This window comes from Apostichopus japonicus, chromosome 1 (genome assembly GCF_037975245.1).
Source record: "Apostichopus japonicus isolate 1M-3 chromosome 1, ASM3797524v1, whole genome shotgun sequence".
Taxonomy (NCBI): Eukaryota; Metazoa; Echinodermata; class Holothuroidea; order Aspidochirotida; family Stichopodidae; genus Apostichopus; species Apostichopus japonicus.
Window position 1 is genome coordinate 14,054,572 of NC_092561.1, and position 14,302 is coordinate 14,068,873.

General features: G+C 37.6%; 1 protein-coding gene across 6 annotated transcripts in view; it reads right to left on the reverse strand.

The window, feature by feature from the left end:
- The window catches only part of LOC139968176 (caspase-6-like), a 23,749-nt gene continuing 9,447 nt past the window's right edge, over nucleotides 1-14,302 (reverse strand). For 3 of the 6 annotated variants that reach the window (XM_071972573.1, XM_071972576.1, XM_071972580.1), the window contains 5 exons: nucleotides 7,983-8,062; nucleotides 6,530-6,744; nucleotides 5,567-5,748; nucleotides 3,081-3,222; nucleotides 1-1,165 (listed from right to left, as the gene is read on the reverse strand). In XM_071972573.1, coding sequence (XP_071828674.1) covers nucleotides 921-1,165; nucleotides 3,081-3,222; nucleotides 5,567-5,748; nucleotides 6,530-6,744; nucleotides 7,983-8,062 — 864 coding nt within the window. In that variant the 3' untranslated portion in view covers nucleotides 1-920. Of the gene's footprint in view, nucleotides 1,166-3,080; nucleotides 3,223-5,566; nucleotides 5,749-6,529; nucleotides 6,745-7,982; nucleotides 8,063-12,419; nucleotides 12,683-13,946; nucleotides 14,028-14,302 lie in introns of those variants that run through there. The other 3 variants (XM_071972591.1, XM_071972586.1, XM_071972597.1) reach the window with 3 other exon arrangements.

Below are 14,302 nucleotides of genomic sequence, written 5' to 3' on the forward strand. Positions count from 1 at the left end.
TAGATTTGCTCTTTAATGCTCTGACAACGATTAACTGAAAGTTAATCAATAATTAGTATATTAAATTCATTTCTTAACTTAGATAAAGAAAGGAAAAGATAATACTAATCCAATGAAAGTTCATAATCATCTAGAAAAAAACAAATTAGCCAAAAACCAATCCCGAAAGCATAATATAATACAGGTACCTAATGAAGACTCAATTATGACAATGAAATTGGTCAAATCAATTGTAATATCTTCCCTTAATGTCAAACGTGAGTTCCACAAACAGAATAAACTAAAGGATCACTATCACACTTCCATTGTAACCGATCCACATCAGAACAATATCTAATGGTATAGACCTCAAATAACACAATGAATTCGTAACATGCCTTTGAAAACATCTTTATCGACTCTCGTGTGCATGGACAACAAACTAATTTTCGTATGTACACAGCCTATCCCCTTTCATGATCACAGCTGCTAAATTTAGAGCAAATGCATAACTGAAGTCATGCTCCCAAAAGTTAAAAGTAAGCTAAACAATCTTTAAGCAAATGAAAGCCCCATGCCTAACAACAAAGAGAATAACCCATGTCCCCTATGATTTAACTCCTAACATCCTAATTTTACTAAAAAGTATACCAATTGTTCACACATCTAATTTGAACTTGATCAGATTTACGATGTAGGAGTAAGCGAAACACTTTTTCTTACAATTTCGGACAAATTGACTTCAGACCTCAACTGTATTTTGACTCCGACCCTTCAAAACTACATTAGTGTTATTTTAAAATGTGTTCCATTATTCTATACATATCTTGTGGTGTATTGCCACGTTGAAAAGTAAACAATGTCTAAAAACCATTTGTATGTCTCTTGACCTTTTACATATGACTTCCTCTCACACGGGAACGAGATTACATGATTGTGCATTAGTATACAAAGACATAGTCAGTAAAACATAACTTCTTAGTCAGCCTTGAGAGAAAACACGGCATCTGTTTTTTCCCTGCCAAGTTAGGAGACTGAGACAAATCGATAGTCCTTTCAGACACCAACTTATTCACAACAGTCAGAATCTGTATGAAATCTTTACTATTACCGAATTCATTGAGTACCCTGGTAAGCTCTTGAATAAACCAGCTTCCGTTCTCGTGTTCACGATATGAGACGAAACCTGCAAAGAAATCAATTAAAGACGAACAAAAATGTTTATGTAAGTTCTTATAACTTTCGGATGTATTTGAGTCCTGTCATTACCATGCGTAACATTTAAGAACTTACATGTATACCAAACCGTGGTTGGATCCACACGTCAATCGCGAGTGAAACTATTATAATTTTATAAGTAAGAATGGAGTCTAGTTTAATTGTCCCTATCAAATATTTTTAAACGACTTGGTAATCAGATATTTGCGAGAAAAAGCTGATTAGGTTTAGAAATTTGTGTTACTGACAGGAGGTCTAAGTACAGACCATGGAAATACAAGTCACATTTCTGAAGTCATCATTCGGGTGAATAGTGTGAAACTGAGAATTAATTATTCTTCATCCCATATTTCCCAGAACTCCTTGATAGTCCATTCACATTAACATATATTACGCATATGATTTTTAATTACGCTTTATATAACAGTATTACCAGTTGCGTGCATTGGATGTCAAAGGTGTGTGAGTGGGTGAGGGGGTTCTACAGTCCCAACTGCTTTAACTAAAAGCTGAATCTATAAGGAAGGGTCCGAGGCGAGTGAAAAATTTTAAAAGGAGGGTTTGGCGCTGGAGCCGACGAATCGACTATCATGTACGGGGGTATGGGGGTCCTCCCTAGCACACAAGTAAACTTTATATTCAAAAGGCGCATTCTGGGGCATCTTTAGACCACAAAGTAGCTCGAAATGTAGCTCGAAACGTAAGGTAGTGCTAATAAATGCTATTTATTTCGTGTATGAGGTTGAAATTGGGGTCTAGACCCGTATCAGTCAGTGGTCTAAATCTTTTCGTCTGAATGAAGAGAATCTCCCCGACTTTCCTAAAATTCCTCCGACTGACGAAGGCAGTTGTGGGTCGAGTTGGGGTTCATGAAAAAGTTTTCTGATGAGAGGTTAGAGATCTAGAGCCTGAATAATCAGAGGAAGACATTTCCTTCCATCTCAAATATCTTCTTCGAAGAAATTTCTCCAAATTAAAACAGGATAAGCTTATAAAATGTAGCAGTTACAGCTGTGTTACAACATGTGGTGAAAACTATAAATTTTCTGCCACCTGAAAAAAAATCTTCAAACTATCGTATGATATTACATTTCCGGTGTTAGGGAATAAGCACAGAATTGAATTCACATCTCATATATCCATTAACAATGACTATTAGTGGCCAAGAAATTTTCCAAAAAGGTGTGTATTCGTAAGGAGGGAAAGAAAGCTACATGGGTTTGGGACCTTTGTCATAATTTAGAAAGGCAGACAAATGTTAGTAACATCAGAGAGGAGAATATAGGCAAAACGAAATGTTTTGACTTATTTGGAAGCTGTGACATCACACGACAGGTTCGCATAAAAATGTAATAGTAAGTACTTAAATTGTAATATCATATCTGAATCAACAGAGCATTGTAGTTTTGCAGATTTGACCGCTGGTTAAGTTAAATCTTATCCTAGAATACCCATCAACTGGTTGCATCGTAGAAACTCAATAATAATTATACTACCTTTAAAAGGAAGTCCAGAAACGGTTATTTTGACCGATAAAGAGAAACACATCTGATACAATCTTACAAGACTCTGAACAAAAGTGCAAGTACGAGTACAAAGCCATTAGCATGAGTAAAGAGATACGTACATCGTAATACGAATACGAGAACGAAAAAACCAACCCTGACAAAGTGACGTCAAGTTGAACACTCATTATGTTTAATTTCTAACGTGAAACCGCTTTGTCAGATAATGTAACAGTTGTAGATGCTTGAGTCTACTGGCTCTGCAGACCTTGAATATGTAACCTTGTTGGTAGAGGTTTTTCGAAGTTGTAAAACCTTCTCTCGTTTAGCTATGTGTCTACGTTATACACTTGGACAGGTATACTTTAGTCGACCTACCCTCTGAAGAAGAATAACTTATAAGAAAGTCAGCCTCAGTCGGAATTGTTATAACTTCCACTCCTTCTTCTTGACAAACATTTTTCGCCTGGGCGCCGCCGCCAACAAGTACTGATGTATCTCTCATAGATCCACGACACGCCTGCGAAAATAGGAGTGCAAGTAAACATAGTTAAATGTAGTATTGTAGTATTTTGCTGTTAAATAGGACCTTTAGATATGGACTATCAACTGCAAATAGCTGAACGATTTCAAAAGTAACCCTTTAAAATGGTTACAACAAGATAGATATATATATGAGGGCCGTTAGGAGGAGGCATAGCCATCCTTCATGGCCTTGGTCGAGAGGGTGGGGGGGGGGGGCACAACAACAACAACAATAGTTTAAGATTCAGAAGATTTTGTTTATATTACTATTCATGACACCATGTGTTTATGCAACGTTGTTATAAAAGGGACAAACCCTGCACTCTGTTTAAGTCATCATTCGTGACTTACAAACGAGAGGAATAAGGTTATGTAATAATAGCATTAGTTTTGGAATCTGTTTTTTCTGGATATAGTGCACAAATGAGCATCGTACTTTTACTAGTGTACCGGCGTGCTAAAATACAAGCTGTGACAAAGGAAACCTGATTTCTAAACCATTTTGATAACTCGGATACTGTAGTACCAGTGTTTGCTCTTACTTTAGCTATTTCCTTTTTGTCCATAATCTTCAACATTGTACCATGCTCAAAATAATAACGTTTTCCAAAATAAAATCATCTCTAGGACGACATTAGAGTTATTTGAAGACGGGTAGAAAGGTGCTTGGGTAAGCGGGTTTAGATAAAAATAACGCTGTCATCTTCGAAACTTTAACTATATTATAATGTACTACAAGTATGTTTGTTGGGAGGGGGTGGGACTTCCATGTCATCTTCATGTTCGTTAGCAAAGTACGTCAAAGAGTTTGCGAAGGAATTCTGAACATATCTAACATCACATTTTCTGGAGAAATGAGAGGCATCTACCGTTAAGAACGCGCTCCTCATCAGATCACGAGATGCACATTACGTGTGAACGCGCCCCTTATCAGATACGGAGGAACCAACTCACCATAGATGTGTTTAATCACGCGTTTTCCAATATATGAACACAATGATAGTTCAAGTTATTTACGCGAATTAAAAGGAGATTTTTCCTAAGATACTGAGGCTACAAATGTCAGTTACTTAGTGTTCACTTACAGTAAATAGATATATGGCTTCTTAATACAAGACTGGATGTAATAGATTGTATTTCATTCAAAATTATTCATATTTAATGTTGGTTTTCATTTGTCTAACCGATCACTTGGCAAGTAACCCAACTAGAGTGTTGTCACTCTTATGCCACTGATGATTGCTACTGTATATGAAGCTTCTTACACTCACAAGAACAAGTGTGATAGAACCCGTCTGCTCCCATACAACGTAATTGCCGCTCGCTTGCGTCACGTTGCTGTTTATGCCAGAGCTGCTTCTCTTGGTGTTTTTTATAGCTTAGTCATCTTGTAACTTTTGTATTTTAGATTTAATACTTTGTGTGAAAGGTCTCAGCTTCCATTGTTAAAATGGGTCCCTGAAGTCCTAGATACGACACTGAGTATATATTAACAAAAGTAAACGTTTACAAATTAATTTTAGTGCATAGTTCTTTCAAAAGCTCTGTGTGGATGCGTATGTGCATGTTCTCACTATTATAATTTAATTTCATATATTTGTAGGGATTGATACATTGAAATTAACTAAAATACAATTGAATTTTAGTGTTTATACGTCAATAGAATGTTGAAAGAAATAGAACATTTAGACAATTCAGGAATTGCGAATGTCATCGCAAACGCCGTTTATGCACAATTGGTTATGGGCTACATAGTACGATAACATGTTTGAAATTCACTAACACCTTCAATCATGATCGCTGCACTGAATCAAAAAAATCATCCTTTTACACATAGAGCTTTAACCTCAGTCTTCATGGTAACTATTTATTTTGACAGCAATTTTGTTCTTAAGGCATAAGTCTATATCATGGGGCACCTTATACCAACTCAAAGTACAGTAGTTGAGTAGTTAAAGAGATTTTCTTCCATGTAGTAGCATTATAATTTCATATTTGACATCATGCACCGTAATAGCAATATATTTATTAAGGTTGCAAGTCTATTAGAGGTTTTCCCTTGCAAGAAAAGAAAATACACAATTTGCTTAATTTGATCTATGACCTTTCGTTGATCTTTAACCTCAGTGACATACGTAATCAAATATGTATATAGAAATTGACATACCCATCATACCTGGGCGCTTGTAAGGTATTTCAATGCTTCCCGTTTGGGAGTTATATTTAGTCTCTATTTTTGCTAAATTTGTAGACAAATAATAAGCACATTGGTATAGTCAAAGCCGAAACTCAATCGTAATGTAGACAACTTTGTCCAATTCATAATGGTATCAACTTACCTGGATGATGAATATCTTTGGTTTTCCAATAAGTGAACTACAGTTGTTCCCTTTGAAAATATTGAATACGTCTTCTTTCAGCCTCACCGCAGAATTGTCGCTTCCATAAATGATGCCAGCATCACCATGTGTAAGAAACACACACAAGAAGCAGTCGTAACCTGAGTGATCTTTTCTGCTGGCTAGAAAATTGTAAGCGTTACATTCATGTAAAATAAAGTAATCCAACAATATATATATATATATTTAATGTTAAAAGAGTGATTGTATCTGCTTACTAGAAAAGTGAAAATCATTAAAATAAAATGTATCCAACAATTTATATTAGATGCTCAAATGTGGACGAATGTATCGGTGCAACCTTTACAGTAGTTTGGTTGGTCCAGTCAATCATTATGCATATAATTGTCTGTATAGTATTTTATATTTACTAGTCCTTATCAGTAAGCAACTGGTCTTATATGTAAGACATAATTTTAATTATATATAACACACATATTAACTGATGAAACCATGATAATCGGGTGTTTTAACCTAACCATTTTTTAGGTGCTGTCCCACATCAGTACCTACTTGGATATACGTGCTTGGAGTTCAAAGAGATGTCATGTCAAAGAGGTCAAAGTTTGTTTTACACTTTGTGGTCAAATTATCTGACAAATATTAGATAATACGATATATACACTGCATAATGTGACGTCCGTGATCACATCACGAATACCACAAATTTCTTCGGGTTTGTAATGACGATCACATTATTCCCTAGCAACACAGAGTTAATCTTTCGACATTTCAAGTCCTGCCTTCTTGTCCCTATTGCGTCTGGATACCTCACTACGCTGGGAAGTGAAAATAAGACGCCAAACTGCTATTGAACTAAACTCAAATAGAGAATCTATGCTATAAACTTCTTGGTAGATTGGAGACGGGTGGATAGCATAGAACACCTTAATAACCATTTACCGTTAATCAGAGTATCTTTTATATCTTTGGATGTGTAATCATCAAAGACATCTACTACGAAGCGAAGTCTATCAAAGGTAGCTTTCAGTCCTTCTTTGTCTTTGTAAGAACCATACCTGGGAGGTCCGCTCGTAAAGGATGTATTATTAAAAATAAGAGCATAACCTCGTTGATAATGCTCCATATCATAGCCTATGTCGAATTGTATCTGTGAACTGTAATAAAAAAACATACAAGATAGGGTGACAATTAAATTATACAGGCTTGCGAGATGGCATCGCATGTAGTTTACACATAAGCAAACTGTTATACAGTACATATAGGTCTATGCCAGCTTTTGACTATGAGTCTATACCATCAATCACTGTTGATGTCCTGGGCAAACAATCAAAGACTTTTCAGAAACCCTCGGCATGTTATATATATATATATTTTAAATGTCTTTTGGAACCTTGCATCGCTTAACGAAAAGCTACTGGCACTTGTGAAAGTGCTCAACAAAGGAAACACTATGCACCTCAGAGGCGTATCTCACAATCACCAACATGTTTAATCTAAACTATGTTTAATTGTTTCGTTTCCATACATCTTTAGGATTTTGAAAGCCGAATCAAACCCGCGACAGTCAACGTCTTATTCAACTCGCAATACACGTGTGTAAATTGCATGCCTGTACGCGGGTGAGGGTGGTCACGGTGGGGATGGTCGTATGCACAATTTGTAATGATCACCAATGCTCCTGGGTACAAATACGTATCTAGGAGCGACTGTGCTCCTGTGCAGCAATGGAGACTGTTCACGGAAGGAGAGTCCACAATTAAGTTATGATAGTTGGTGCCTCGAACAAGGCGCTCGATACACTCAAACAGGTTCTTATGTGGATAGGGTTTCGTTTAAATTCCCAGAGAGTACATGGGGTAATTTGACGTACATTACTAGACTGGCCGCCTTTTTGTGCCCCAAGGTACATTTAAGAAGTGGCCATCTACATTACGGGATGTACTATCAATATCAATGCTTACCTTTCATGTGGCCTACAAAAGGCTTCAGTAAAATGGTGCTAATTGCGTTTTGTAATTACCTTGGGCGGCCACACCGCTGTCAGGCTAGAGACTGGTATTTCGTTCTCCGGGGACGTGAACACTGACTGCGTCAAATGACACGTTACAAATTGCCATAGTTGCCAAATGTAGGATCTATTTCCATCCAAGCAACTTCAAGTTACAAAAAATAGAACCTTCCACAGGACAATGTTAAAAGCATCGTCACATTTCAGTAAAAGCATCACCCTACAGAAAATCCTTCGCACGTGTCTAGCTGAATCCTGCGTATTGTACAATGGGTACGTACGATCACTATATGCGCCAATGTGCGGGTTGATTTACACAAGTGTGACCCGAGTTTACTCTCACGGTTCATCCCTAAGTACTGGCCTCTAAACTTAAATACGTACTTGTTATCAGTTTCAGCCATGTTGTCAGGGTGCCTCAAATGCACAGGAAAAAACAAATTTCTGTTGTAACTTCTCGTGATCTGTTGATAAGACAAAATAAGAAGACAATGAAAGACACCTTTAGAGCGGAGTTTCTTGATTAAATTTTGTTCACATTTTGAGTACAATCTTTAAACAATAGGCCGCTCTTTTGGTTGTAATTTGAATGGTTCAGATAATTAATTTGATATAATGAAATAATGTTCGCATACAACTATATTTTAAACATCAATTTCACCATTTGAGATGGAATGATTTGTTACAACTATTTGTGCATACATGAAGGGAAATGTAATCATCGGGTTAGCCCACTGATATGACTAACAACCTGGTGAAGACCCATTGGTGGATCTTATCGCAGTGCATGCGGCATTTTAGCACCATTAATTTCCTGTTTACAACAAGATAGTTGGCAAAGAATATTTCACATTTTTCTCACATGTCCATGCTACTATGCCTTCTCAGTCGAGGTTAATAGAGTAAATAACATACACCAAATGGGTGGACAACATCAATTATATAATATATATATGATTATATATATATTATATATTTAACACCAAATCAATTATATTTCCCCACCCAGTTAACATTATTTAGCGTGCCTATTTTCCAACCAGTCAATTATTCTGCCCGCTACATCCAGTTCATCATTTTGCTCGTAAAATTGCATTTTAATAATCTGATATATGTATACAGACAACCGAAACATTGAGATGCTATCTCAAGTATCTATATTATATATGTCAAGTTATTTATTTTATTTTTTTGGTGATAAGTGAAGTTGACGAAATGTGCTGCACATGCAGTAGTTAAGGAAATTCCATTGTTTGTTGCCCACCCATAAATTAAAAAATAACCGCTGTATGTGCAACAACCAGAGCTATGAATTCTGGTTGTAGTTTTCTACCACTTTTCATTTGGTAAAAATGACGTTTTCACAATGTGAAGTGGTTTGTCAGTAAAAGTGGCTGGACTATAAATGGGTATCATGCAACCCGTTTCAATAAGAGATCTCGAGTAACAAGTTCACCCGCATGAGAATCTCACGGAACATTACAGGCACAGTGCATTCACGAGAGCTCCCGAGACGTTTATCTGGAAGTCTCCCTGTGCATTTAGTCCAGTAAAGATAAGCCAAAATTAGGTGAACCTAGAACAATCTGCAACAGAAGGATTTTTAATTATTTGGATGCCACCCCTCCCGCTAACCACCCCCCCCCCCCACTGGCGGATCCAGGGGGGCCAAGGGGGCCATGCCCCCCCCCCCAAAGGTGAGCCAAAAAATGTTTCCGAACATCCGCTAAATCATATGATTGGAAATTAAAAAAATCGAGAGGAATAGCAGTGGTAGACAAGTCTAAACCTTTTCGTTTTCTGGTTTAAAATTAAATGCAGAGCTCCCAACTGACCCGCAATTCGCGGGAATTAGACCCGCATTCTAACACCCAAACCCGCTGACCCGCACAAGCGTCCGAAAAAACCGCATTGTAATTGTCAAGTATACATACAAAAATTTGCATCAAATTTTGACTTAGCAACCATCAGTTCTTTAGCATTTAGCATAATAGAGTATAAAACCTCCTTTACAGCATCATTTGAACCTCAAATTAGCCTATAATTCTTTTCATTGGGGCGAGCAGCGAACATTTTCATGCCACGGGAAAGAATGAATTATCACCTACTATTCAATTTATTGATGTTACACACAAAAAAATGCATATTTCTCAGAAAATTTTGGGTGACAAAAGCCGTTCTAAGTGCCACCATTTTACATGTAGGCATCACCAGGATTCCAAAAAATTTCAAAAGGGGAGGGGGACACCCCAGTGGCGGCGGAACCGGGGGGGCTTGGGGGGCTTAGCCCCCCAATGAAAAAGTTGAGGGGGCAAATGCATGATAAGCCCCCCCAATATTTACCAAGGCTCCGAAACGTGCATCTGCCCATTTTTCAATGCATACTTGTCGATCTGTCCGATGCACACATTATACTATATAGGTGTAATAATTTTAGTAAATGCTGGGGGTACATGCATTCGTGACAGTGCTTGGTTCATAGAAATTTGTTGGCAACTGCACATGGTTTTGGAATTACCCATTTGTTGACATTAAGAAATGCTTTCTGTCCTTTCTTATGACATTTATTTAATTATTGCATTTAATTGCAAGTAGTAATTTACTACACTCAAAAACGTCTTTGCGAGTACACTAAGAGTAATTGCTACTCTCTTAAAACACCATCGAATATACAAATTACAATGTTTTTACAGATTTTTACGTGCAATCTGAGAAATTGCAGGCTTGAGACCCATATTTTAAGGCTAGGTATTCGCAGCATAAAACACGCGGGAAGTGCCGTTTCCGGCCATCTGGGGGTTTGAAAAACCCAAAATTTTCTTGTACGCTCCGCGCCAACCGATGGTGGCGCTCCGCTTAGATAGTCTCCACACATTAGCCCCCCCCCCCCCAATAATTTTCCCGTTCCGCCGCGCCTGGGACACCCCCTCCCCTTATACCCCTCCCCCAGGACGGCGATTCGTGGCATGGACCAGCATTTGCCTTCTCAAGAGTTGGGAGCTATGTAAATGTATGAGCATGAGGATTTACAGTTTAACACCATTTTGCAGTTACAGGCTGGTTGTAAGAAATTTATAACCTATGAGAAATAAAATTTCTTGAGAAAGATGATCCCAACTTTGTTTTATAAATATTTTAGAAAATTACACCTGGGAAACATTTTTTTAGAAGTAAATTAACATCACCATTGTACACTTTTGTCGCACCAAATTGCATCTGAGGGCATTCAGCAATAGAAAATTTTCCAAAGACCCCTCCCCCATATCACTCTAATGCCACTTTGGCCCCTCCCAAACAAAGGCCCTGGATCCGCCAGTGACCCCCCCCCCCCCCGAACATAATTTCCCAAATCCACCAAAATGCAACACCGGAAACATATATATTTGCATAAATCCAAAATCGCTGCCATCGACAATTTTGAAGGAATTGTCTGGTGGAAGATTTTGATACATTGTCCTTGTAGTTATTATTTTTCTCTTTCTAACCATGTAAAAATTGTCCCCATTCGACGTTTTCTTCTTGTAGAAATCTGGTTTTCAAATTCACCAGTTTCTCACCAAAAGTACCGTTTGTTCGAACGCTTCAATATGGTGATTGACGTAGTGCTTGCAGATAGGCAAAACAGGCGACTTGAAGTTAGCACTCCCAATTCCGCAGCAAATAAACTCACGTGTAAGCACATTGGATTGCCTCATATATATAACGTACATACTCGCGAACGTATATACTACGATGCTCAGTTGGTGTACTTGTATAGCGTTACACATAGTACACTCACACTCAAACCACAGTTCATTAACTGTTCTTCGAAAACGCTGAAATAAAATTCACGGATCAAATTAACAGTAAAAGGAAACTTGTAAAGTATTCGTTAAACCGAAAGATGAAATTTGGCGGAATCGATGTCATCGCAGAACTGTCCGATTGTAAACGTTAGAGTAGCCTATACACGCGAACATTCTTCGCGCTGGAGCTGGATACCGCGATGTATAAACAACGAAGAGCCTGCTGTTGAAACTTATCTTGTGTTACAAAAAGACCACGAAACCACCGTTATACTACATATATGGCGTCTTAAGGAGTTTTTTAAATCATATCTAAATTATAAGAAATTTCACCGGAAATTATTGAAGAACTGATCGAATCGTTGTCAGAGCAGAATGTAGCACTGAGAAGCTTAGGCTTCGCAGAACTGTCCGATTGTCAACGTTTGAGTATAGCCTACATGCGAACATTTTTCGCGTTGGAGCTGGATAGGGCGATGTATAGCCTGAACAACTCAGAGTCTGCTGTTAAAATTTACCTTGTGTTACACAAAGACCACGGAACCACCGATCAAGTACATGGCGGCTTAAGGAGTTTTTGAAAACATATCTAATTTTTAAGAAATTTCACCGGAAATTAAGGAAGAAATTTATCTGTATACAAACGCTGTTTTTGTTGTGATTACCGTATAGGTACTGTGCGGAGGGTGGGTTATGACGCAATCTGCTATGGCAGAGCTGACGTCACGTATTGTACTGTTCAAATCATATTTGAAATGTCTATCCATAACGATTAAAAAGTCGTTTCTCTGTCAAACGCAACATTAGCGTTCTCATACTTTGACAACATGTTTGGAAAATTATTTACTATTTTTTAAGGTAACTTCTTTGGGCCACCAGACAATCCTTTTAAATCGGACCAATGCATGAAATATAGAATGTTTAAATGAAATTGATAAACCTTTAAACGGTTAATTATGCGGGAGAACCCATAGAACCCCCCCCCCCCCTCTTCACCTCTACATGGGAGTAGATTTAAAGGACCTCGGGGTCTCACCCTTTCTTTCTATAATTCGTGGTCCAGCCTTGACTTCTGCTGCCATACCGTCCCTAATGTTCATAGTGTCAGGTGTGACTATATGCAACGTCCGGTGAAAGATTAGTATATTCCGGTCCAACTTCTCAATATCTTGGTTAACGATGGGCAGTAAGTAAATGAAATTTATTCGATTTTATCCCTGTAAATGTTTTTTTGACATTTCGTCTTCCGTAATAATTTACTATTCATTCGTTACATCGTTCCGTAGATATGTAGCCCCACTGGTGAAGAAGGTATGAACTGTATTAATATCATTAGAAATCATTCTCTATTCATTTCATTCATTGTTCCAGACTCCAGATTATATATTGAATGATTAATTGTTTATAAAGATTGCTGTCAGTGCTGATTATGTACTCTTATCGTTATTTGCACTGTTAAGGCGGATGTAGTGGGTTTTTTTCACATAGCTGCCGTATCTAAAGGACAGGTTCTAAGTCTAATAAGCTTATAGTCAAGCCTGGCTAGAAATGATGTCGAGGGGGTGCTAGTGGCAAATTCGTAAAGGGCAGGGTCCATTTAGTTCACAAATCAATGAAAACGTCTATCAAAATGAAATGCTTCAACAAGATCAATCATTTCAAAACCAACAAGGCGACCCAAACGTGAAACTGTAAAGGAACCAAATTCATTCAAATGGGACCGATCAATCCACAGATCGGAATAATATCGCGGGGGAGCAACAAGTTGTCAGTGATGCTTTAGGTTTCCTGGAAATTGAAGCAAATGATCACCACCTTTAACGCCTCAAAAAAATAGGCCATCTTACTTTATAATGCGGTCATAACATACTGTATTAACTACCGATTGTCAACACAGGTTCACCCAAAATATGCCTGTAAAACAGGTATTCATTGGAAAACAAAAAGAGGTGATTTAACGAGACCACGGTTGTAGTGGTGCCATGGTCAATACAAAAGTATGTTTATTAATCGCAATTAACAGGGGAACACTAGACATGCATCTTAGTTGACAGTACAGTTCGTAGATTTTTTGTCTCAGAAATTGAAATAAACACGCCCTATTTCAAGAAGAAAGTTAGTGCCTCGAATTGTGTATGCAGAATCTTGTATATGATCTGATACTTGGCAATTTACCAGGGGTCCAGAGTCCGAACCAGCCCTTAGTTTTAGATATCGCGCAAAACAGCGCGCAAGAACATCAAGAATCAACAAACACATATCATGGACGACGATGCCCAAAGGTGTCTACCTGTCAATTCCTCAATTGTAAATCAGCATTTAAATACAGATATGCCACTAACATGTAACACCAGAGTAGTAGGGGTAGAGACTCGAAGTCAGAAACGACAGAAGACATTCAAACCATTAAAAGTTATACGCTTTGAAAATGAAGAGATAACTAAAGAGGATATCAAACAGAACCAGCAAACAGACCCTTCGTTCAAAAGGATAAGGGATTTCGTAGAATCAGGCAAAATCATTCCAGGTCGAAAAGGCGGTAGCCAAAATTTTATTAACTTACCGAGAATATCAGTGTCCATTAGTTGAGTATGGTGAGATAAAGATAGAAAAAAATAATAATAAAAGAATAACCTGGCCAGTGTTCAAATTGCTGCTTTATATATATATATATATATATATATATATATATATATATATATATATATATATATATATATATATATATAAAGCAGCAGTTTGAACACTGGCCAGGTTATTCTTATAAAAAAGGCAAAAACAACTGATAAGGATTACGACAATGATATGCACCGACAATGTCTATTATTTATGTTATAGATCCAGTAGAAGCAACATTTAATGTGCATCATATCCCTCTAGTGATGTTCACAATGCGGTCAAATGTTGAAACTTTTTCAA